Source organism: Aquarana catesbeiana, linkage group LG03 (assembly GCF_042186555.1).
Source record: "Aquarana catesbeiana isolate 2022-GZ linkage group LG03, ASM4218655v1, whole genome shotgun sequence".
NCBI classification, from domain to species: domain Eukaryota; kingdom Metazoa; phylum Chordata; class Amphibia; order Anura; family Ranidae; genus Aquarana; species Aquarana catesbeiana.
The window spans coordinates 184,966,901-184,994,057 of NC_133326.1; the positions used below are offsets into that span (position 1 = coordinate 184,966,901).

Below are 27,157 nucleotides of genomic sequence, written 5' to 3' on the forward strand. Positions count from 1 at the left end.
ATAGGTGGACCCCCGCTTTAAACATCCAGTTGTGCATTTTTTTAATACCTACATTTGATTTAATGTTTGAAATGCATATAAGTTGACCTTGTTTGTTCCCAAGTGTGGCCTTCAATTTCACAAAACATATTACAAGGTTAAAAAAAAAGAGGAAAATGTGGTTAACTAGCTAATCAAGGACAAAATATTAGGCAATCCTACAAACTTAATCCTGCCAAAGATGGTGTGATTTTTTCTTTCCTGCAACCACGGATTGCAGGAAAGAAAATTGCTCCATTCCCCATCAACACAGTGCTGATAGGGGAATCCCTCCCGTGAAGCTGTTGTGTTCTCCCTGGGGGGTGGGGGTGCGGGATGTTGTCCCTGCTGGGAGAACACAGTGCTTATTTCTAGCAGCTATAACCACTAGCAACAATTGCATGAAAAATCAGGCATGCTGGTTGCAACCAAGTCAATCGATCACCTTTGGTACAATCAGCCTGCTCATACATGGTTCCAATCTCGGCCGCTTCAGCAGGGACTCATCTTTGACCGGCTTTAGAAGTAGCCACAAGCGATCGCACGCATGTAGGGCTGCAACTAACAAGTATATTCATAATCAGTTGGCCAATTTTATTGTTTCGATTAATCCAATAAAAACGTTAAAAAAAAAAAAAGTGTAGTATGCAATTTAATTAATTTAAAAAATATATATATGAGACATTGCTCCTCACACATTCACAAGTTCTCAAGCACTTACTAACATGTATGAACGGTGTACAGAGCTGTATGTGTGTTGCACTGTGTATACTAACATGTATACACAATGCAGCACACATACAGCTTAGTACACCGTTCATACATGTCGGTATACACAGTACACTGTTCATACAGTAAATAATAATTTCTGTATGATGGCTAACTAATCGGCTGATCAACTAATCGATAATGAAAATTGTTGACAACTATGTTTATTAACATAGTTGCATAGTAGGTGAGGTTGAAAAAAGACACAAGTCCATCAAGTCCAACCTATGTGTGTGATTATATGTCAGTATTACATTGTATATCCCTGTATGTTGCGGTCATTCAGGTGATTATCTAATAGTTTCTTGAAGCTATCAATGCTCCCCGCTGAGACCACCGCCTGTGGAAGGGAATTCCACATCCTTGCTGTTCTTACAGTAAAGTACCCTCTACGTAGTTTAAGGTTAAACCTCTTTTCTTCTAATTGTAATGAGTGGCCACGAGTCTTGTTAAACTCTCTTCTGCAAAAAAGTTTTATCCCTATTGTGGGGTCACCAGTACGGTATTTGTAAATTGAAATCCTATCCCCTCTCAAGCGTCTCTTCTCCAGAGAGAATAAGTTCAGTGCTCGCAACCTTTCCTCATAACTAAGATCCTCCAGACCCTGTATTAGCTTTGTTGCCCTTCTTTGTACTCGCTCCATTTCCAGTACATCCCTCCTGAGGACTGGTGCCCAGAACTGGACAGCATACTCTAGGTGCGGCCGGACCAGAGTCTTGTAGAGCGGGAGAATTATCGTTTTATCTCTGGAGTTGATCCCGTTTTTAATGCGTGCTGATATTCTGTTTGCTTTGTTAGCAGCAGCTTGGCATTGCATGCACAATTATAATCGATTGTGTGAATTCAAAGAACAGGCATCCACAGACAAGCAATTAAGTTACTTTTCAAGAGAGTGTAGTTGGGTACATTTGTTACAAATGTGTGGACACCATTTAGTGTTGGTTCAAATTAGTGCGCTGTGCGAGATTGCCTGTGATTCGCACCGCACTGCAGTGCAAATCACATGCAATGTCCATGTGATGCGATTTCAGCAATACAGATAGTATGGCTGAATTTGCATTGCATTCGAACCAAACTCGCACAGGACCCTTTTTTGGTCCGCACCAGAATCAGATCGTATGAGTGTTCACATCCATGCGATCCGATTCATGTCTGTCAGTTCGTAGTGCGATATGCGAGCTGAAATGGGGGTGTCACTAACAATGTATTGATGCTCCCAGCAGTTCGCATAGGGCAGTGTGAACTACCTTTGCAAGTCGGGTGCGATGCGAGAAACCTGCAAACCCACAAGTGTGAACCGGCACTTAAAGTCCAACTTAAAAAAAAAAGGGGGGGGGGGGTTTGTTTGTTTTTTTCACAGGTTCCTGCAAAGCATTGCACCCACTATTAGAGTAACACAGGTGCAATGTCAAAGTCTGAATAGACACAGAGCCTCGGCTAGGGTGCCCCCATAGCAAGCTGCTTGCTGTGGGGGGCACTCAACAGGAGGGAGGGTCCAGGAGTGCCAAAGAGGGACTCAGAAAAGGAGGATCTGGGCTGCTCTGTGCAAAACCATTACAAAGAGCAGGTAAGTATAACATATTTTGAAACAAAAATAAATAAATAGACTTTTAATATCACTTTAATGTTTCTAGCCCTCAACACAGTGACTTTGATAAACAGAAGTGTAATGAAATGTCAGTCAAGCAGTATATCATGTTGCAGCCCTAAACATCCAAACCTCCTCAGTCTTTCCTACAATATTCCCTCAGCAATGTCCTCCTCCGCTAAAGATGAACTTCTCATTCCAAACCTTTCTAATTCCACGCTCTTCATTTGCCATGTAGCTGTCTTGTGAAAGACACAGTTGCTGCTTCTTTGTCAAGCTGTGTAAATACTCATCAAATCATTTTATTACCTTTCAATGCAGTAATACTCCCATACAGAGGACACTGCACGGAAAGGATGACTAATTTCACTTCTTCACAGATCTACTTTACCATTATAGAAATATTTTGGCCATAATTTACCAGTTTGTTTTATTGGTCACAGTTGAAAGGATACATAGAATTTTCAGTCGTTTTTACTCGGTAGGTTGATGTTTTCATAGCTGCAAATGAATAAAATGTAGCTCTTTTGTAGTGTTGTGTGTTTTTTTGTTTTTTTTTTGATAAGCCAGATTTTGTAGAATGGCTTGGACCTTCATATGAAAGCCTTAGTCATTGTGAAGGATGTGAACATCTGCTTGTGATGGGGGAGAATGCTCCTTAGATCACTGTGGGCTGTGTCATTTTGGAAATCCGGAAGTGGAGCCGCAGAAAGACTTCATACTGTTGGATAAAATATGTACACAGTATACTAGAAATTAAATTAAGGGTTTTCATTGATCTTTAGAACGTGGCTTCAGAGCCTTTTATAGATACTACATTTCCTTGAAAACGGGAGACTGAATGCCCAGTGAATGCTTCTGTATATAATTTCTTTTTAAACAATATCTTATCAGAAACCACTGTATGCTACTTTCTCCATTTTACAGACTAGAAGAGTATATTTCCAATGCTCAGAGCAACTGTTATTTCACTTCTTCATCTCCATATAGTGTACATCTTGGCCCTTTAGTACATCTGGTGTAATAGCAGACAGATTCACTGTTGGATTACTTAGAAGAGTTTGCTAGGAGGTAAATGCGTGAGAATAGTCAGCTGATGGAATACAGCACCCTAAAGATCTACATGGGGAAAAGCTTCCAAAATCTAGACCTTATATACTAGGGTTGCACCGATACTGGCATTGGTGCCGATGCCAAGTATTTTCACAAGTACTCGTGAAAGTTCTTCGATACCCGAAACAGATACTTTTGCGGTACAGTTTGTGCCCATAATGTCCGAATCGCATGCGGTTTCCCGCACCGCTCCTGTGTGAACCCAGACTTGTCTGTGATTTCAGCCTAGGATCACACAGGAGCGGTGCGGTAAACTGCGTGCGATTCGGACAGGCACTGCATTCCTGTTCAAATCGCATGCAATTTTTGCAGTGCAATTTGAGCCTATTTATTTTTATATGGGCTCAGATCGCACTGCGAAGGTGTCAGTACTTGGTATCGCCGAGTACTTGACTGACAGTATCGGTACTCGTACTCTCCGATAAAAAAAATTAGTGCAACCCTACTATATACATTGTATTGGTAATGTCATGTTTGTTTGCCTGTGTATGGAAGGTCATTCACGTCCCAAATCGATGATTTCTGTAGTCAGATATGTAAGGCTTTTCAAATAAAAACTATTATTATATCTGTGTTAGTCTTCAAATTGATCCAAGGGTCTCTGTGCCGCCCCTTGGATGATAGGCCCAAGCTGCACATCCAAGTCAAAATTAAGCCCCATCACCTGAAATTCAGTTATCAAAGGCGTGAACTTTTAAGTATACCTTTACTCATTTTCTCATATATTTTTAATTTTTTTTTTTATGCTTATTTTGATTATTTGTTTTTTTGTAGGCGATACAAAACTTCATACAGAACGAGGAAATATCACAGTAGGTATGCATTTGACCTATTTTAATTTCTGGTAAAACTGCTTTCAGTGGGTTATTTGTGTGTGTAATACACATACAGTATAATGAGATATATATATATATATATATATATATATATATATATATATATATATATTACAGTATGTGTGCATGTACAACATACAGAGTATATCATTCATTTTTTTATTTTTTTTAATCCAAGGTTGCAACACTTTGTAAATTCAAAGCAAAATAATAGTAGTTCTAACTGCATCAGTGTTCCATTACAATGCAAGCTTTCGGACAAAATGTCCTTCCAGCTTAGTAACATTTATAAAGATACACTGGATAAAAAGTAATCCATTTATAGTAACAGTAAATGTACAACTCATGAGTGAACAGAGGGTCTTAAACGGACCATTTCTCTACTCTACTTTTTAATTGGAAAGCAGGTAAATTATTCTCTAAAACGACAAAAGGAGACAAAAAAAAAAACAGAACATCCAACCAAAATTAATGTATCTCGAGATACATAAAATTATTTATATCTGTCTGAAAAAATGTATATAAACTAAGCCCTGGTTAACACCAGTGTGATTTGACAATTCAAAATCGCATGACAAGTCGCACTCCATTGTCGGCAATGAAACTGTTCAAATTGTTGCGATGCAGATGCAGCAACTTTTGAAAATGGTTCCTGCACTTCATTGTTTGTGATTTTCATTGCACCTTGCATTGACTTCTGTTAAATGAAGTCACAAGCAGCAATGAAATCGGAAGTCCAAATTGCACTGATCTGCGGCTTTGAAATCACGCTAAAGTAGCGCGATTTCAAAGGCGCACTGGTGTGAACCAGGGCTAAAGAAACAAATGTAAATCACAATTAAGTCCACAATGTTGCAGGGTATCTAAATGCTCAATCCAGTATACCCCCTTTTTCTCAAGAAACAATTTCCTGTTGCCACCCCTTCTATTTTTTTGGAGTATGATCAATCATCATGAACCTCAGCTGAGAAATAGAGTGAGAACATGCAAAAAAAAAATTGGGGTGACTGGCAGCTGCACCAGTTTGTGTCGAGTACTTATGTTTTCCAGAGCAGTCTTTACCTTTTTGAGTTGTTTCTCCAAAATAGTAATATATACAAGGACATTTTATTAAAGAAACAGCAGAACAAGATGGCCATGTATGATAACCCTTGATATTTATTTTGCAATCCAACATGTGAGCTCATAGACCCACCCTGTAGTTGGAAATAATGTTGTACCTTAAAAAGGAAATAATTGTTAATCTAAACCAGCCGGAACAGATCCATAAAAAACAGAATTTCAGACGTAATAAACAATTTGGATTTCTTAAGAAGCGGATGACATAACATTCTCAAAACATGTGACATATTGGCATAAAGGCTAGATTTATCCCAGGTGACTAGCATGCAGTCTGTTTGCATCCTTAATATGTTGTAAGAAATCAGTAGTATCACATATAACTGATTTCGTTCCTTGTATCAAGGGAGAAATAACTCAGCATATTTCACTAAAAGTGCAGACTCCGTGCCAGCCACAATCTGTCTCCCTGGTGGATATATGGGATCCTTAGATATCTTCTGGAGTATATAAAAGAAAAGGTGCTACCAGAGTCAAGTACTGTGTTTTTCTTTCATCATTGATAATTCTTTAAAACAATGCCTTGGTAGCTACAGTGGGAAAAATAATTATTTGACCCCCTGTATATTTTGTACGTTTACCCACTTACAAAGAAATGTGCACTAGAATTTTTTATCAAAGGTGTATTTTAAATGATAGAGACAGAATATCAACCCAAAAAAACCACATGATACAAATGTTATACATGGAGTTGCAGTTCTGTGAGTAAAATAACTATTTTATCCCCAAGCAAAATATGACTTAGTATTTTGTGGAGAAACGCTTGTTGGCAAGCACAGAGGTAAGATGTTTTTTGTAGTTGGTGACCAGGTTTACACACATCTCAGGGGGGATTTTGGTCCGCTCTTCTTTACAGATCTTCTTTAAACCCTTAAAGTGGATGTAAACCCGATTCATGAAATTTGAGCTGGGCACATACAGTTGTGCTCATAAGGTTACATACCCTGGCAGAATTTGATTTCTTGGCCATTTTTCAGAGAATATAAATGATAAAACAAAAACTTTTCTTTCACTCATGGTTAGTGTTTGGCTGAAGCCATGTATTATCAGTCAACTGTGTTTACTCTTTTTAAATCATAATTGCAACAGAAACTACCCAAATGACCCTCCAGTTCCTGTAAATTCTTGGGCTGTCTTGTATGAACTGCGCGTTTGAAATCTCCCCAGAGTGGCTCAATGATATTGAGGTCAGGAGACTGAGATGGCCGCTTCAGAACCTTCACTTTATTCTGCTGTAGCCAATGACAGGTTAACTTAGCCTTGTGTTTTGGATCATTGTCATGTTGGAATGTCCAAGTACGTCCCATGCGCAGCTTCCTGGCTGATGAATGCAAATGTTCCTCCAGTATTTTTTGATAACATACTTCATTCATCTTGCAATCAATTTTGACCAAATTTCCTGTGCCTTTGTAGCTCACACATCCCCAAAACATCAGCGATCCAACTCTGTGTTTCACAGTAGGAATGGTGTACCTTTCATCATAGGCTTTGTTGACTCCGCTTATGGTTGTGGCTTGTTGCTTTCCCCATGACACAGAATCCAGAAACGTCAGTGTAGCACTGGATGAAAGATGCAAGGGTCTGTCAGGAGTCCAGAAATGCATTGACTTTTTATACACACACACACACACTAGTTACAAGCAAACACATCACAGGTGGGGATGGTTACCTTTAAATATCTATTCAAACCCCTTTGTGTCAACTTGTGTGGCTGTAATCAGGCCAAAATCACCAGGGTATGTAAACTTTTGATCAGGGTTATTTGGGTAGTTTCTGTTGTGATTGTGGTTTAAACAGAGTAAACACAGTTGATTGTTATCAAACCATGAGTGAAAGAAAAGTTTTTGTGTTATCATTATATCCTCTGAAAAATGGCCAAGAAATCATACATTCTGCCAGGGTATGTAAACTTATGAGCACAACTTTATTTCTGCAGTGTTTTCTTATCTCTCTTCAAAGCACTACGTCCCGTAGCTGTGTCCTGCTCCGTTCCAGCCTGATAACTCCTGACAAATTCTCCCTCACATATGATAAAAGCAGCCTGAGATTTGTGTTGGGGAGGTTGCTATAAATAGATTAGCAGAGCCCTGAACTATTCAACAATCAGCTGTGAAAGTCTCTACCTATGAGGAGAAGGGGTGTGTGCCTTTCCTCCAATCAGCTCTCCTGGCTGTATATGCCCAGACTTCACTGCAGTGTTGAACAGGAAGAGAAAATCTAGCACAATCTGAACATTCTAAACAGTATATAAAAGATGAAGACAGCAGATATACATGTAAAACGTATGTAGGGAGATTTGTTTCATCTCTGTGTATGATCTGAGGCTGTTCACTGGGTATATGTGAGGGTTTACATCCACTTTAAGGTTTCTTGGCTATCGCTTGGCAAATTTCAGCTCCCTCCATAATATTTTCTATAGGATTAAGGTCTGGAGACTGGCTAGGCCACTCCATGACCTTTAATGTGCTTCTTCTTGAGCCACTCCTTTGTTGCCTTGGTGGTATGTTTTGGTTCATTCTCATGCTGGAAGACCCATCTGCAGTGTTCCGGCTGAGGGAAGAAGGTTCTCATCCAAGATTTTACAATACATGGCCCCGTCCATTGGCCCTTTAATGTGGCAAAGTGGGCCTGTACCTTTAGCAGAGAAACAGCCCCAAAGCATAATGTCTAGTTAATGCCAAAGAGCTACATTTTGGTCTCATCTGACCACAACACTTTCTCCCAATCCTTCTCTGAATCATTTTAGATGTTTATTGGCAGACTTCAGAAGGGCCTGCACATGTGCCTTCTTGAGGAGGGGGACCTTGCGGGTGCTGCAGGATGTCAATCCATAACAGCGTATTGTGTTACCAATGGTTTGTTTGGTGACGTGGTCCCAACTGCCTTGAGATCTTTCACGAGCTCCCCCCCCGTGTAATTCTGGGCTGATCCCATGATGGTGAGGTTTGAATGGAAGAAAGATTCTGTGGACAGGTCTATTTTATACACATAACGAGTTGTCGTTAGGAGCACCTTCTTAAATTGACAGGAAGAATCTGTGTACCACATGAGCACATACTGTAGCCAGAATTTTTGTTTTCTTGTGGATCAAATACTTTACTCACTGAACTGCAACTCAATTTATAACATTTGTATCATGTGTTTTTCTGGATTTTTGATTGATATTCTGTCTCTATCATTTAAAATACATCGATGATAACAATTATAGACCCTTCATTTCATCTGAGTATGGAATATACAGAAAGATCAGATAACCGTCCCAAAACCCCTTTTTCATAGTTTGTCATATCCATTACAACGATTGAACCTCCTTTATCTGCTGGCTTGATAATATCTTGTCGAGCAGAAAGGGCGTGTTAAGCTTGCATTTGTTCGGTCATAGGATTTTTAGGTGTTCCGATCTTATCCCCTGCCTCCACCTTTCCCACAAACCATTCAACACCTAGAAATGTCAGCAGCACCACTTTGGTTTTAACCTATCTCTATAAGGCTGGGTTCACACCATTGCGAATTGGATACGGATCGCTGCCTCCAATTCGCAATAGCAGGAGATTTTGACCGGCTCTCTATGGAGCTGGTTCACATATCTCCGCAGCAGGTTTGGTGCGTTTTGCAGAAAAACGCTGTGTGTTTTTTGATCTGTTTCAGGTCCAAATTCAGCCCAAAAATCGGGCTGAAATCGGACCTAAATCTGTGAACCAGCACGCATCGGACCCCTACTGTGAGCCGCATGCGATCTGTATGTGAACCGAGCCTGAATGTTACTAAGCTTTTTGATACAATACGTGCAGCGGTTTTTTTGCCTGAAGAAGGACATTTTGTCCAAAAGCTTGTATTGTAATTGAACAATGATGCTGTTAGAACTACTTTTTTTTTTTGCTTTGAATAAATATACAGAGTACTGCAACCATGATCTTTTTTTTTTCTATATTTTTGGGCTGTCGGGGTCAGCCCTATTGCTTGTCCATCAACTACATTCATTATCTTTGTGGTTTACATACATGTATGTATGTATGTATGTATGTATGTATGTATGTGTGTGTATATCCTACCAATGCTTCTTTGAATATGCAGTTCAAAGTCCGTTTCTGACACATGTTTTTGTAGAATATGTTGGAACATATATGATAGAATAATAGTAACCTGTATCCTTTTAACAGAGATTTGTAAACCCTAATGTAGGCAAAAAAAAACGTAGCTTGCTGAAAAACATTTCTATTTTGTACACTTCAGATTCCTCAGATGGTTGTTTAATGGCTTCTACAACACATGGAACAATAGATGTATATGTCAGTCAAGCTGGTAAAGTGCATCTGAAATCTGACAAAGGTAAGTACCATTTGCACGTGGGAAAATGCACATTTAAGATCTGAAGAGTACTTAAAACTTACAATAAAACAATAAAATGGTGACTGTTGCATTTTCTTTGTCACACAAGATTTGTGTTGCTATTCATCCAATCTATTTTAGTAAAAAAAAAAAATTAAATTAAAGTGTAACTAAAGGCAATTTTTTAAAATGTGTTTTTAATGGAGTGGAGAGGGATTAGAACACCTGTCTTTTTATTGCAGTCTGTGTCCCCATTAGGGAGATTCAGCCTCTCTATTTATCCTGTTTACCATTAGAAGTGAAAATAAAAGAAAATCACAAATTTTGGGTTATCCACAGAACAGGAATACTAGTTCTTGTGACCTAGGGGTCCCCAAGGGATTGCCCTAATTTGCAGGCATTTTCTCTCACTTCCTGTTTTAGCTATGAGACAGGAAGTGAAGGTAAATCTCCCCAATGAGGCATAGATGGCAAAAAAATAAATCAACAGGGGTCCTAACCCTCCCTTATTCTAACCAAAATGAAAAATAAAAGTTTTGCCTATAGTTCTACTCTAATCACTTCAGCTCCAGAAAGTTTGCCTCCTTTCCTGACCAGGCCATTTTTTGCGATATGCCTCTGCGTTATTTTAACTGACAATTGCGCGGTCGTGCAATTCTGTACCCAAATAAAATGTATGTCCTTCCCCCCCCCACTAATAGAGCTTTCTTTTGGTGGTATTTGATCACCTCTGCGGTTTTTATTTTTTGTGCTAAAAAAAAAAGACCGACAATTTTGAAAAAAAACTGAATATTTTTTACTTTCTGTGATAACACATCCAATAAAATGTAAAAAATCTAATTTTTTTATAAATTTAGACCAATATGTATTCTGCTACATACTTCTGGTAAACAAAAATCCCAATAAGTGTATATTGATTGGTTTGTGCAAAAGTTATAGTGTCTACAAACTATGGGATATTTTTATGGAATTTTTATTTATTTTTAATACTGGTAATGGCAGTGGTCAGCGACTAATAGCGGAGCTATGATCTTGCGGCGGACAAATTGGACATGAAGTGACACTTTTGACATTCTTTTTGGAAACCAGCGACACTAATACACTAATACAGTGATCAGTGCTAAAAATAGAATAATATGCATTATGATAAAAAATCCTTCTGCCTTTACAATCCCTTTTTAAAGCTCTTTCACGCAAAGAAGCCATATCTGAATATGATTCAGAAATGCCGCCATCTTCTCTGGCCCAAAGCTAATTTAAAATGGTCTGTTGCAAAGTGAAAAACAGATCCTTTGGTCTGACGGATCAAAATTATTTTTGTAACCATGGGCACTGCCTCTTCCAACTAAAGAGAAGAGAAGCATTCCAGCTTCTCCTCAGCACTCAGTTCAAGAGCCTGCATCTCTGATGGTATTGGGGGTGCATTATTGTATATGGAAAGGCACCATCAATGCTAAAAGATCTATCCTGATTTTAGAGCAGCATATGTTCCCATCCAGACGTTTTTGTCAGGGAAGGCCTTGCATATCTCAGCGGGACCATGTTAAATCGCATACTGCATCTATGACAGCAGCAAGACTTTGTAGTAGAAGAGTCTGGGTGCTTAACTGACCTACCTGCAGTCCAGAACTTTCACCAATTGAAAATATTTCGGAAATACAAGAAGACCCAGGACTGTTGAGCAGTTAGACTCGTATATCAGGCAAGGATGGGATAACATTCCTCTCCCAAAACTCCAGCTACTGGTCCCCTCCGTTCCCAAATGTTTACAGAGTGTTGAAAGAAGAGGGGATGCTACACCATGGTAAAAATGGCCTTGTCACAAGTCTTTTGAGAAGTTTTGCTCCCATTAACTTTAAAATTATCTTATTTGATATGCTTTCTATTGTGAATAAATTATGGGTTTATGAGATTTGCAAATCATTGCATTCTGTTTTTTATGTAGATTTTACCCTGTGTCCCAACTATTTTGGAATTGGTTATAGTAATGGTTTGATATTTTTCAAGATTTAAATTATTTGAGGTAATATATAATGCCTTTACAAATACACTCAAGCTAACTTTGGTAGACAACATTGTAGATTTTTTTTTAATTATCCATGGGAGCAGGTGGTTCGGTCAATTCCTCCTGAATAGGAGAAAAATTCTCTTCGCTATCTTCGTCCCATAGTTCATTTAAGTACTTTAACCCTCTGTAAATCCTGAGAAGTGAATTTTTTCCAATCTAAACATAATCCCTGCAGGGGTGCCAGTGTGAAGAAGAAAAGAAGAAAAGTTCTGTTTTAATGTAGACTCTTGATGCAGGTATCCTAGACAATTCTGTTTGGATTGTTGTAGGTTTACCTACAAGCTTGCTTAAGCCTTTCAGAATCTAGAAGACTACAATAATTCTTGTGGGAAACCACATATCTTCTGATGATGGCAATATACAGTATAAAGCAGAAAAAAAGTACACATGGTTTACTGGCTGAATTTTTTAGATTGATGCACCAACCTTTTAACACAGATGAACCCTTAAATTGTTCCTAAACCCACAACAGTAAAATCTGTCTGTATATGCAAAATGGAATGCTCGTTATATGCACTGTGGAACTTAAGGGGTTAATCCTCTGTATTGTGTAAAAAGGCTCTTTGATCCTCTATGCACAGATCCTCCCTCTCCTGCAGGGTCTCTCCAGGCAAGGCCAGATAAGAAAACAGTAAGAACACAGTTAGAGTGGTCCCCCTGCACATGCTCAGTTTGGTCTCTATTGCTGGAGGGAATATTTTCCTGTTGAGCTGAGAGCTTTTCAGGTCTCCTGATATTGACATCACACATGTGGGCTTGTATACAGATCATAAATGACAGCCCAGTCCGTCCCTCCTCCTCCTCCTCCTCCTGCATGCCCAGTAACTAAAAAAGAACTCAGTGGCTGGGATGTCACATCTTGATTGATGGCTGATCCACCTCTAATACCAGCACGAGGACACAGGCTGTAGTGGAAATATCCTCCTACCTGAACACTCAGCACTCAGGCAGACCCTGCAGTTTATCATGTGACTGTGGTATACAGATCAACCAAAAAGGTATATAGTGGCAGTATTTTAATGTAAAAAGAAGATTTCTAAGCTGTGGGCACTGCAGGGGGGGGGGGGGTTGATGAACTACATTCTTACATTCATATTACTGGGTTTAGTAACACTTTAAAATAACTTTCCAGGCTCAGGGAATCCTTACTAATAGCTACTACCGGTATGTCCAAAGTTAAATTAGTGTGATGGTCACATAGCAGAATGCTCCTTACATGTGTGGTGGTTGGGAACATACCCCTCCTTACAGATAGCCAAAAAGATCATTGTTCATAGGGGATACCCATGAGGCAAATGTTGCTCATTGCTCAGAGATTGCGTGGCAACCTGTGAAGGAATGCTTAACATTATAAAATAAAATCTTGTGAGCTATCCATAATATGTTAGGCTGAAAGCCTTGAAAGAAGCATCCTGTTGATGGAAGGACATGTAATGCCTTTCTGCTGCTGACACCAGTCACACTCCCATATGTTGTGTTTAAATCAAGCAATTCTATATAAATATTGTGCCGCGCTGTGTAAATATCTCTACATAATACTGCAAACTAAATATTCAAATATGCTATCAATCCATAAAGTGCAAAAATAAATAAATGTGGTGTCCCACTACGTAAATGAATCTGCTTCATATAGAATATTTAAATATGTGCTATAAATATTCCAGTGCAATATATCAATGTGAACAAATTTTACACATAAAAAAATCCAATCCCTAACCGATCAATCTGTATATAGTACGTCCAAAGAAAATTAAAGGATGGCTGGTGCTATACATGTGCTATAAATATTCCAGTGCAATAAATCAATGTGACAATCCTTTCATAGTATTAACAAATATTTTGGGTTTTTTTTTTTTTTTTTTTTTAACTCACCAGAAATGCCCTGTTGCTATGTAGTGGCTCCTAATCTGCCACTTCCGGGTCAGCTGAGCTCCGAATCACTTCCTCCCTCGCTTGTGTTCCTGGGAAATGTGAGTCATCATTTTCCAGGAGTCAGTTACTGTGAGCAAAAATCGCGTTATTTCCCGACAGGAAATGACGCGATTTAAGGCGGATCACATCTATGCCATAACAACGGAGCAGGACCTTCCTCTGTCGTTGCCTGTTGTTATGGCACCTTTCTAAACAATCGGCGCTACGGCCGGCGGAGCTTCGCGCATGCACGAGAACGAGAGGTGCAGGATTCAAATCTGAGAAGAGGTTGCGATTGGGCTTCAGATGTCCACAATCATCATGGCAACGGCCAGAAGAGGATTTTCTTAATTATAAGTATAAAAAATATATAAAATTCAGATCCAATAGCAAACAAATATAAACTTTATTTTGGTTGTTAATTTTTTTTTTCTGGCATCCCATAATAATGCATTATGTGGCCGGAACTCCACTTTAAACGATAGATCTACATATATATATATATATATATATATATATATATATATATATATATATATTATATTATATTATATTATATTATATTGTATATCTATCTATCTAGTGCTTCAAAAGAAAATTCCTTAGTGACTTGTGATAGTGCTTCAGAATCAAAGACTTTTCACACGCCCCCCCCCCCCCAGTGTGATTGCGCTTATCTCAGGGGATGCAACCGCACAGTTAAGTTTGGTCAGAAAAGCATCATTGAGCTCAAGGTTAATGGGCTCTGTGTATCCTCAGACGCTTCTATATAGTTGTCCCCGGATCATATATATAAAAAATAGGCTAGATAGTGTGATGTTTTAACTCCAAATTTATTGTATAAAATATGTCAATGTACTCGCATGCTGTAGGTGCTACCAGCGCACCACTCTATATATAGTGTGAACAAAAATGAATCCCCCAATCCAGGAGGCAAAGGTTCTGTGTCTCTAGCAGCCGTGTTCAGAGATCAGCATCTCAGCTGACTCCTCCAACGTCCTATCCCTTCCACTACGCGTACATACCTCCCAACTTTTTGAGATGGGAACGAGGGACACCTATTAGCAAAAGTATGTAGGCGTAGGACACACCCTTCCACACCCCCTTAAAGGAGAATTATACAAAAAAATTGATTAGTTAAACCCACAAGTGCTTTTATTTACCACTACTATTCTTTTATGGCTTTTAATATTTGCAAATGCGGCAATTTAGAAATTGGATGAAAGGTTCAGCACTGGGAAACACTTTTTGAAAGCTAAAAAGTGCATTTTATATACAACTGTATAGATCAGACCAAAATGAGGGACAAATGAGGAGGAAAGAGGGTCAGAGGGACATTGTTCCAAATCAGGGACAGTCCCTCAAAATCAGGGACAGTTGGAAGCTATACGCGTATTTGACACGGGGCTTATCACATGTCTTCATCAGGGATATTCACCTGTGGAGGAACCCTGGATGAGGGAGGCTTGATTGGTGTGTTGCTGGCAGTCCAAAAGGATAACACTTTACTTCATAACAAGGCCAGTTCTCTGATTTGATCTGTCTGTATCTATAATTTTGTCTAGTATATGATGTTGTTTAATTTTGACTTCCATTGCCATTTGTAGGAAGTATTATGTTGAAAATACCTGCAGACCTTGAGGCGTACCTACAGCTAGTAGGAGCTACAGTGAATGTTAGCCCTGAGGTTAAATTACAGGAAATCGTGAACACTTCAACAGAGGGCCTAACCATTTTAAAAGGTATATATGTTAAACATGTTTAAGCTGTGATCGCATAAATTACTGTCGCTCCTCTAGTTGTATTGTGCTTTTGCTGCATCATTTTGGAATATGGGCTTAGTCCTTAAAGCAGAGTTTAACACTGTCTGAGCACCGCAAACTGAAAATGCTGTTTAAATTAATTTTTAATATTCAAAGCAAACCTACCCACCCATCCATGTGTCCATGAATTATTGCTGAGAAATCACTTTGAAAAACGCCACCCCTATCATTTGCAAGCATGGCCATCTGGAGTAAATGCAGATGATTAATGGAATTTATCTGCCCTTAGCTCAGGTATGCAGGCTGGAGGGTGTGCTTACCTGAAAAAAAATCCCTCCTCCTGATTAAAGGAAGAAAAATGCCCATGAAGACTACTGGGATGTATGACAACCAGGAAGCAAATAAAGAATTGTGAAAAAAAAGTTTAAAACAAGTAAATATAACCCAACTTCCTATCTATTTACTATGCTGGCAGCATAAGGATTACAAATAGGCAATGTTGACTGACAGAGTTTAGTTCCCGTATAAAGACAATTTTCAAGTGTGTGTCTGTCTTATCTGGTCAGTTCCCCATACAAGTCAATGTGAATACAAAGGTAACGCAGAAGCAGCTTCAAGTGTTTCTAAACCCAAAAGATACATTTAATATATTGCAGATTACCAGAATTTAGATGTAGTGGCTGGTTTCACATGGTTGGGTGGCAAAATTCACCTACTGTTCTATGTATCTATAGATAAATATTGTTGCCAAGGGCAAGAAGTGTGCTAGAACTGCAAAACACCCCCCCTTTCTTCATCTCCATGGCATGGGGGGGGGGAGTTAATGCTATAGGCCACAGTCGTGAATCTGGGCAGGACTAATAATGTTGTTTAAGATAACATTGCAGACTACACAGGATTGCTCTGGATTTCTGTCTGGTTAACAGGTATTTTTGCACTTAAACACTTGTAACTTAATGCTCTCAATGGGATATTTAACAGACAGAAAGGCAGCTTATAAAATCAGTACATTGTTGGGGTTTACATACATGTTGAAGTAACTTGGGAGCACCTGAAAATTGAAAACCTCTTAGTTGATTTTGAGTCTCAAGCCCATGTACATGGTCCCTACACTTGTGTAAATCATCCAGTGTTATAGGTGTAAACATGACTGCTTCTATGTCTACCAGTCTATCTGTATGACTAATGTGGGTACCAAACCTTTAGATCTGTGAGGATACAAATGTAGGAACTACCATTACAGACTTTTTTCTTTGACAGCCCCATATTAAGCATCTTAAATAAAAAAATGTCTCAGGTTATTCACTGTTTACATTTAGGCCTCACTCACGTGGGATTGTGAATCCGTAGTACACCCATGTGAATCCGTAGTATGCCCATGTGAATCCGTAGGTCTGTAGTACGCCCATGTGAATCCGTAGTACGCCCATGTGAATCCGTAGTACGCCCATGTGAAGGGCTGTCTTGAGCCTTCTGATGTGTGCAGGTGTTCAAATGCATGGATTAGGATACAGACTGCGTCCTGATCCGTGCATCAGACCCACATGAATGTGCACTCCAGGATTGCAAGGATGTTCCTGCAGCTGGAACCTGACATTGATTTCAATAGTCTGCCTTCATGGGCCCTGCACGTGGCCATATGGATTGGTATGTCCATGTAAATGATGTCTTAGAGCGTATTCAGTTCATACCAACACTTTCAACTTGGTACTTTTTGCAAGTTGCACCTCCGGCAGGCCTCCCTTCCCACAGAACATTCATTATATTCAGCTAATCCAGCCTATCACTGTGCTTTATTTTCAGCAACGATGAATTTGATGAACGAGACGCAGAGATGGATTCAAGCAGAGGCCAGGAAAGGCACTGTGTACTTGAAGCTCCAGGACTGGCTGCAATCACTAAAACTTCATACAACCTGAGATTCCTAGAAAACACTGGATCTTACCTGAGTGTTACTGGATCAGTTGGCTTACATAGAAACTAAGTCAAATGTAAAATTATGAACAAGCATTTTTAAATTGTGGGGTTTCCTCTCCATTTGTATTTACAGTAGTAGAGGTGGGTATTGTAATTTAAGTTGTATGACTGTTACTATAACAGAAAAATGGCAAATGCAGGAGAACACATGTGTGCCGGTTATAGTATGTTTTTGTATGGATGAGGAATTATCATATTTACTTGCCTGTGAATACATGTCTGTGATTTTAGATTAAACTGGAGTGTGTTTAAAGGCACTGTTATGTGAAATCCTGGGACGTTATCCCAAAATCATAATGAAACTTTAAGAAGACATTGTCTGATACACTGTGCCTTGCAACAGCTATATGGACACATCTTGTCTTCCTTGTAGAGCTCAGGGGGTGACTTCTTTTGATAAGCCTTATCCTAGGAAAGCCTTCATTCTATGGTAAGCCTGGAGACCAGCATCTTCCAGAAAAAAACCATTGGCATACATCCAAGCTGAATAGATCAACAATTCTGTGGTTTTAAATGTAGTGTCTATTCACAGTTCTAGGTCACAGATTGTGAAAATGGTTTACACCTGTGCCTTGTCTAGTGTTTAATACCACTTAAACTTTGTATTGTCAGCAACACTAACTCTTTGTTGTGAAGAGAAGTCTGTACAACATCCTTTCTTGAGAGCCTTATACCAGCCAGGATTTTGGAATAGGCCCAATATTTTGTCTGATGAATTCTGTTACTAAGATGGTTGCTGGCCATAAGTACAGACTATTGGCCCTCGCATACTTAGGTGGACAGCACTGGGCTAGCTAATACATGGTTAGCATTTCTAATGCTGACATTACAAGTCTCTGTGGGATACTTGTATTTGTTTTTTTATAAGCATTTTTCTAATTATTTTACACTGTCCTTTTATTAGAATATGCATACTGTCTATCAGAATAACGGTTAAGCTTTCTGTAACCAAGTTTGTTTCAGCTTATGCCCATGTAACAAATAAGCATTGTATTAGACAATCCACTTTACAATAAAAATGGAATTAGTTTTCTTCTGTGCCTCATTTTTCTATTTCAGTTGTGGATATAAAATTAAAGATTTAAAGAATGTATACACATATTGAAAAGGAATAGTCTGAAGAGCTGGTCCTGCGGGGTTATAAAAAGGCGACTTGATCCTGGTAATGAAGAAAAATAGGCTGTTAAAGAGGAGTTCCACCTTGTAAAAAAATTATTAAAAGCCAGCAGCTATGAATACTGCAGCTGCTGAATTTTAATAAATGGACACTTACCTGTCCCAGGGTCCAGCGATGTCGGCAGCCGAAGCCGATCGATCGCTCGTCTCTCGGCTGCCCCCGCCGCCATCCTTGGTCAGGCAATCAGGAAGTGAAGCGTTGCGGCTTCACTGCCCGGTTCCTTACTGCACATGCGCGAGTCGCGTTGCGCGGCTTCACTAGTCCCCATTGTGTTCTGGGAACTGTGTGTTTCCCAGATCACAACGGGGGGGGGGGGTCGGCTATCTGCGGCTTTCTTTCCCCCGAAAGGTGCCAATTGTGGCCCCCCGGAGGGGGGGAGGAATCCGATGAGCGGAAGTTCCACTTTAGGGTGGAACTCCGCTTTAACTTGCTTGGCTTCATAAAACTTTATCCATCCTGCCAGATACAGGACCCTCCCTAGTGAGAGGTGGGAACATTTATACACTAGTGGACATGCATCATTGGTGAATTTATTAAGGGCTGGCTCACACCATGCATACCAGGAATGTGCTGTGCGTTCCTGTGCGATTGACACCGCATTCAAAATGCACTCCATTTGCTATCTGCAGCAGGTGTCAGTACAAAGTCAATGACACCCCAAATACAGGTCACAAACGCAGAGCGTTTGCCACACCGGATCGCATGATACTTTTGTGAAATCTGAACAAAGTATATCCCTCTATAATGTGTACATGTCTCAATTAAGAGCACTAAGTCTCATTTCTACCTGCTGCTTCATTCCTCTGATATCAGCTTTAATCACTTCTGACATGTTCTCCTGACATCAAAAGAAACAAGGTGACAGGGGAGGGAGCTCCAGCACACAGCTTGTGGTTGACAGCCTCAGCTCTGTCCCTGTGTTAACCACTTAAGGACCGGGCCTCTTTTTTTAGATGTGTTGTTTACAAGTTAAAAACAGTTTTTTTTTTTGCTAGAAGATTACCTAGAACCCCCAAACATTATAATTTTTTTTTCTAACACCCTAGAGAATAAAATGCAATATGCAATACTTTCTGTCACACCATATTTGCGCAGTGGTCTTACAAGCGCACTTTTTTTGTAAAAAATACACTTTTTTTTAATTAAAAAATAAGACAACAGCAAAGTTAGCCCAATTATGTCGCTTCCCTCCAATCAGCTCTAAGGGCTCTTCTCACTGAACTCTGCAAAGTGTAAGTTAATTTCTCCACCCCTTTTTCCTGACCGCCCAGATAAGCTTTATAAATTCTGCTATTTGAACGGATGTAGAGAAGAGAAAACTGCAGATAAACTGGCACAACCCATGTAGAAGGATTTCTTTCATCTCTTTTCAAAATTCAGAAGTGATTTATCTTGATCTTATTTTTTTTTTTTTTTACCATCTAAAAACTGGCATTTTTAGAGGGGCGTGAAGACTTTGCTTATGCATTCTTTATAATCATTTTCAGAGTTTACAACTATATACGTTTTATATCAACTGTAATTGTCTTTTAATTCTTTGGCTTCCAGATTTCATAAATAATGATTTCATGTGTTTTTCTAAATGATTTGCCACTAAAAAGTGCTTTAATGCTTCTCCAAGGACACCAAAATGAGTATACAGAATATCAGGTGTACTCCCAACAATAGGACAGTGGCACTCGGAAACAACATTATTACAAAAAAGGTATCCATTCAACTGATATAAATATTCCTTCATGTTCTGTTTATATATAAAATGCCATGACTCCACTGTAAATGATCTATACATCCATTGGTTCATCAGTCGTATCGCTTTCCTCCAGAGGTGACATGCCATTGAACAGGTTACCATAACGATCATAGCCAAACCATGGTGGAGTATCATCTGTACTATACTCCAAACTTTGATACTTTGATTCAACCTTCAGAACAGCAGACCTGTAAAACAATATTACATATGTCATTCTGTTTATTCTCACAAATACAAGCTGGTGCTCTTATGAACTCAGCAACAAAATAGCTAGTTAACGCTGTCCTGCACACCTGCTGAGTGGTCGCAGCAAGCTCACCGAAAGGAGAGGTGCAAGGTCATCCTTGTGGCTCCCAGGCAACATTCCTGGTTTACAAGGTAACCATGGCAACACGTTTTGGTGAGGTCCTCTTGTCAAGCTGTTAGAGCTTACTCAGCAGGAGTCAGCTTTTTCCTTCTGGTGGGTCTATTGCAATCTCTAGATGAGCAGGACAGAGTTCTGGGTCCACACTCAGCCCCACGGCTAACCAGAGGACTGCTGGATGATTTCTACTGCTGCAAACGCTGCATAGGAGCATGGATTTATGGATTTTTTTTTTTTTGTGCACCAAGTCAGTGCTTCACATGTGTGTAATTAATCAAACCGCAATTCTTTACTATATTGTGTTGCAGCATATTACAGGGCTTCTCTCATTCACTACACTGGCCAGTGTAGATTCCTGCTGTCACTTTTATTTACTCCATAGTAAACAAGTCTTTGTAGCGCCTTATTCCTTAATAACAATATGGTAGCATTTTGTCTTTAAATTTGCTGCAGTCATTGTGACATAATGTAAAAGTAAACTACCTGATTTTGTTGCACATTTTGAAATCCGCATAGAAATCACTGCAAGGCTTTCATGAATCTATTGGGCGATTAATGTTCTACTCCCATGCAACTGCATGTAGAGGAGAAGAGATTGATCTGTAATAGTTTTTGATTACATTGCAGCATTCTGTGATTGTAGGAGAGATTATTTTGTCAGAAATCTGCTCGTTTTTTGTGTAGCAGCTCTCAAGAAAATTGTTGTGATGTAAGAACGCAAATGATAACACTGGATTTTAGTATCCTGACAGTCCCCCATGTAGGCATAGCCTAACCATTGTGCAGAGGTTTGATTGACAAAAAGGGGAAGGTTTACTAAAACTGGAGCATTTAGAATCTGGTGTGGCTGTGCATGGTAACCAATCAGCTTCTAACTTCAGCTTGTTCAATTAAGCTTTGACAATAAAACCTGGAAGCTGATTGGTTTCTATGCAGCGCTGCACTAGATTTTGCAAGCTCCAGTTTTATTAAATCTCCATCAAAATTTCCTTCACTTTGGTTGTACTATGAATGATATCTGAAGCGTAAACTTTCCACTGTGATAGAAGTGTTCCGGAATAGCATGCTAATTTTGTAAGAAGAGGGAAACCATCCAGTAATTCACAGCAGCTAATCAGCCATCAACTTTTGGCAACAAAAGCAAGCTAAAATCTATACTTTAGCTTTACTGTTGGTACAGCCTTAAAGCGGTAGTAAAGTCTCTTTGACAATATAAAATAATGTGCCCCCCTGCAGGTTTAAGCCATAATTTACAAGTATGCACCGAATACTAGTACATTATGACAAACTTTACCCACAAACAGAGCCCTCTAGCAATGCGCAGTCAGGGCTCTCCCTGGTCCCCGGCGCTTCCATCTTCACCCGATCTTCGTTCTGGGTTTCGTATCTTCTGGTGCTTGATTGGCTGGGATGGTGTGATATAGCTCCCGCACATGCGCCCAGGAGTCCCATCGCTGTGGCACGCAGAGCGGCCTGTAAATGTGGTCTGAGCTTTGCATGTGCGGCTCAGATCACATTACCTGCTGACAGGCAGAGGGGACATTTATGACAGAAAAGCCTGCCTGTCAGCGGATTTGAACAATTCTGAGTTTACTACTACTTTAATGAATAAACTGACACAAAGCCCAATCAGCGTTCTTGATTAATTTACATATGTATTTGTATATTTTCACAAATATTTTCTGAAAAACATGCATATTTGTAAAAAAAAAAAAAAACATTTCCATATACACATATTTTGTTATAGCTGACTGAAGACCTTACTTTGATATACTCCTGCAGTAAAGCATTCTTAGAGTACGAAGTTGTCGGCAGCATTTCTGGAAATATTTCAGGACCTTGTCACTAAGATGGATGCAGCCAGATATATCCACAATATGAAGGTAGCGGCAACCACCAGAAAGATACTGGATGCTAATATCTGTTATCTGCATAAAAGAAGGTTTATTAATCAGTGCCATAGTTTACAGATCAGTGTAGAACACTTCCTGACTCCTGAGCTCAAAAGAATGTATTCAGCAGAATCAGTTAAAGTGGAGTTTCACCCACTTTTACAACTCTTCAGCATCCCTCACTAAACTGTGCACTGTAAACGAATTGGATATTTTTAATTTTTTTTTCTCAGCACCTACTGTATATCTGCTGTATTCATTTTTCACTTCCTCCCTGGCCGTGGCCCATCGCATCATTTCCTGTTTGCAATGACTTCTGGGAAGGGGCGGCAACTTCCTCTGACACTGCCGTTGCTATGGAAACCTGACCTGAAACCTATTACACTGCTTGTGCTGCACTGAGCATGTGCGAGATCTGCAAGGATGAGATCCAGGAAGAAATACAGTCTGGCTTCAGATGCCCACAATTAGGATGATCACGGCCTGCTGTAAGTTTATAAAATAACAAACTACTGCTATAAACTAACAAAACAGACCTTAGTTTACAGACTAACTTTACTAGAATACATTAAGCTTGTGTATTATAGGGGTATTTTTATTTAAAAAGTATAATTTCGGCCGGAACACCACTTTAACATTCAGTTAATGGTGTGACTTTAAAATGACTATGGTCTACCGCCCAGGGGTCTTCAAACTATGGCCCTCCAGTTGTTCAGGAACTACAATTCCCATCATGCCTAGTCATGTCTGAATGTCAGAGTTTTACAATGCCTCATGGGACGTGTAGTTCCTCAACAGCTGGAGGGCCGTAGTTTGGAGATCCCTGGTCTACACCAACCATTCTCAATCAGGGTTACTTGGAATCTTGGGGTTCCTCCAGAGGTTGCTAGCGGTTCCCTGAGTTGTGACGGACTGACCTGCCACCTGATGGTGTCTGGATAATTTTAGGTTCAATAACACTTGACAGAGCCGGCGGCATGACACCAATGATCTTTTTAGCCACCTGTAAGGGTGGCATTCTTCCTACTCGCCACTAATGTGGGGGGGGGGGGGGGGGCATTTTTGGCAGTGATTTAATGTTAGTAAAGGTTCCCTTGAAACCTGAACATTTTTAGGGGTTCTTCTGAGCTGAAAAGGTTGGTCTACATACTGTGTAATGTTATAGTGTTTGTTTTCTTTTCTGTTCCTGGGTCCCTATTATTAGGCCAGTGCAGGAAATTTATAGCAAAAGCTCTGAATAAAAATGAACCACAAACAATAGTTAAGCCGTGTAGTCACATATACTTTTTTTTTTTGTAAATTCTTTTTAGTAGTCACATATACTTCACATGTCAAACTTGACATTACTTCTGATTCCCTTGGTAAATATGAATGTGTTATGCACACGTACCTTAGGACATCCAGCCACATTGATAGATGTAAGCATTTTACAACAGAATGCCACTGTTTTTACTGTGTTGTTGGTTACTTGCAAGCAGTGTGAAATATCCAGCAGTTCCAGGTCCTTGGACTGATGGCAAAATTTCTGTTACAGAAAACAAACCGTTAAAAAATATGCTTTTGTGTATATGATCTGGCCAAAAACTTTTAGGCCCTGTGGCTAAGAATAAGGAAACATTTGAAAGTGTCTGGGGATTACTTGTAATATGTTTCATATTGCTGAGAAATTTTGACAATTGTCCAGCTTTTCTGACAGTAACAAGTTTTGCTGACTGACACAAAACCAGGAGTTTAAAAGAATTTGACTATGCTCTTGATTGATGGGGTTATGACCTGCATGGAACATTCTAGTTTTGGTTTTAATGTGGAACTTAAAACTCAAATGTGAACAGGCTTGGTATAAGAGCTGCCATACCTATTTTTTTCCTAAAGAATGTGCCACTTTTCAAACTAAGCAGACATCACAACAATGCAAACTTACAGCAACACAGTTGAATCCCATATTACTGTTTGAATCAAAAAGTTCTATTGTTCCCTGAGCATAGCAATTCTTCAAACCTGGGGCTTAGCCATAGAGGACATAGGGTCTCCTCTATGCCTAAGCCTCAGGAAAAAATGCATGGGAGGAAAGCATAGTCTGACAAGTTTTGCTATGCTTAGTGAACAATAAAGCTTAGTGATCAAAAAAGAAATAGAGGAATAATTTGTGTTGCTGTCTGTTTGCATTGTTGGATGACTGGAAAACGGTGATGAAGCTTCTGGGGACAGCAGTGTAGCCACAATCTGCCATGAGCTATACCAGTGATGAAGAACCTTGGCACCCTAGATGCTTTGGAACTACATTTCCCATGATGCTCAACTACACTGCAGAGTACATGAGCATCATGGGAAAGGTAGTGCCAAAACATCTGGGGTGCCAAGGTTCACCATCAACAGCTATACCATTTCTGACCATTCATATAAGCAGCCATAATTATGTCGGTGCACAAAATGATGCACGTCTCTGGTTAACCCCCTCTAATAGTTTTCCATTGTAATATGATATAATGGGGTCAATTTACTAAAGAGATATAGACTATTCAACTAGTAAAGTACGGTATGTTTTTACTTTTCAAAGTTAATAAGGTGAAGCTGAGCTCACTTTAAATACCCCACAGTGTTTTGGTTATATTGGCCTTTCCATAAGTAGATCCAAACCAAATCAATAAGATCCCGTACAAACCTTAACATGTCGTGTCAAAAGTTGGTTTTAAATATGTCGTTTTCATTAAAATAATACTTGGTGATCCTGCCATGAAGGTTTTTATTTAGACACCTGTTAAGTAACTGCCACCTCCCAATTGTGCTGCTGCAGTGTCACCTTTGTACATGACATCCTGAAGGAGACTACATATAACTATGCTGACACACATGCGCAGACATGGTCCATAGTTGTTACGATCAGGAGGCTGATCATAAGCAATGATAGGCAGCTTATGCTGGACTGAGTGCATGTAGATTTGGAATTGACTGAAAGAAACTGGTGATAAGCTGCACTGAGATGCAAAAAAGTGGAAGCTGTTAAGCAATTGCAAGGTTTTAAGTTCATATGTGCCCTACTTTAAAGTGGAAGGTAAGACAACTGTAACTAGTCTTAAAACCCCCCCCCCCCCCCCCCCCCCCCCTTTCCAACCTATTCTAGATACCCTGTATAAAAAAAAAACTGCTTACTTTTTTGTTTAAGCTGTTCTGGCCTGGTCATGTGATCCAGCAGCTTCACAGCCATTGTCAAGCGATCCCTTACATGGGAGATGGAGCTGCTGAATCACGTGACAGCAGTACACAGATCCTTTCTTATGCAGGCTAGGTAGGAGGAGGGAACTTTTTAGGAACAGTCTGCCTTTACTAACATTTTAAGTGATTTAGCAAAATAAACATAATCCAGTTGGGGCTTTTTATTTTAGGCCTGTATCAAGATGCCACTAAAATATTTAGTAGTAAAACAACTGCTGAAAAATGTATATGGCCTTACCCATGCTTGCCTTGCACCTAATATGCTCACTGTTGTATGGTATGTGAAATGACATGAAATTACCACCACTGACTTTGGAAGTATCACAACACATTTCCATTATATAAAATGTACAGCTTTCTCTATTTGTGTATATACACTTCTCAAAAAAATTTAAGGAACACTTTGAAAGCACATTAGATCTAAATGGGGAAAAATATCATGCTGGATATCTATACTGATATGGACTGGGTAATGTGTTAGGAACAAAAGAATGCCACATGGTTTGATGGAAATGAAACCTATCAACCTACAGAGGGCTGAATTCAAAGACACCTTGAAAATCAAAGTGAATAAATGATGCAGCAGGCTAGTCCATTTTGCTGAAATTTCATTGCAGCAACTCAGTAGTTTGTATGGCCCCCACGTGCTTGTATGCATGCCTGACAATGTCGGGGCATGCTCCTAATGAGACAGCAAATGGTGTCCAGGGGTATTTCCTCCCAGATCTGGACCAGGGCATCACTGAGCTCCTGAACAAACTGAAGTGCAACCTGGCGGTGTCGGATGGACCAAAACATAATGCCTCAGAGGTGTTCTGTTAGGTTTAGGTCAGGCCAGCGTGGGGGCCATTCAAAGGTATCAATTCCTTCTTCCTCCAGGAACTGGCTGCATACTCTCACCACATGAGGCCGGGCATTGTCGTGCACCATGAGGAACCCAGGACCCACTGCACCAGCGTAGGGTCTGACAATGGGTCCAAGGATTTCATCCTGATACCTAATGGCAGTCAGGGTGCTATTGTCTAGCCTGTAGAGGTCTGTGCGTCCCTCTATGGATATGCCTCCCCAGACCATCACTGACCCACCACCAAACAGGTCATGCAGAACGATGTTACAGGCAGCATAACGTTCTTTATGGCTTCTCCAGATCCTTTCATGTCTGTCACATGTGTTCAGGGTGAACCTGCTCTCATCTGTGAAAAGCACAGGGTACCAGTGGCAGACCTGCCAATTCTGGTGTTCAATGGCAAGTGCTAATCAAGCTCCACGCT

General features: G+C 39.8%; 2 protein-coding genes across 2 annotated transcripts in view; one reads left to right on the top strand and one right to left on the bottom strand.

The window, feature by feature from the left end:
- Positions 1-18,522, top strand: part of FAM185A (family with sequence similarity 185 member A) — an 85,058-nt gene extending 66,536 nt beyond the window's left edge. The window contains exons 5-8 of the mRNA XM_073619600.1: positions 4,262-4,303; positions 9,676-9,771; positions 15,358-15,492; positions 17,317-18,522. Coding sequence (XP_073475701.1) covers positions 4,262-4,303; positions 9,676-9,771; positions 15,358-15,492; positions 17,317-17,432 — 389 coding nt within the window. The 3' untranslated portion in view covers positions 17,433-18,522. The remainder of the gene's footprint in view (positions 1-4,261; positions 4,304-9,675; positions 9,772-15,357; positions 15,493-17,316) is intronic.
- A 1,213-nt stretch (positions 18,523-19,735) lies between these two features.
- The window catches only part of FBXL13 (F-box and leucine rich repeat protein 13), a 276,722-nt gene continuing 269,300 nt past the window's right edge, over positions 19,736-27,157 (bottom strand). The window contains exons 19-21 of the mRNA XM_073619601.1: positions 24,064-24,198; positions 22,546-22,709; positions 19,736-20,605 (exon numbers count right to left, since the gene is read on the bottom strand). Of these exons, the coding sequence (XP_073475702.1) occupies positions 20,449-20,605; positions 22,546-22,709; positions 24,064-24,198 (456 nt within the window). The 3' untranslated portion in view covers positions 19,736-20,448. The remainder of the gene's footprint in view (positions 20,606-22,545; positions 22,710-24,063; positions 24,199-27,157) is intronic.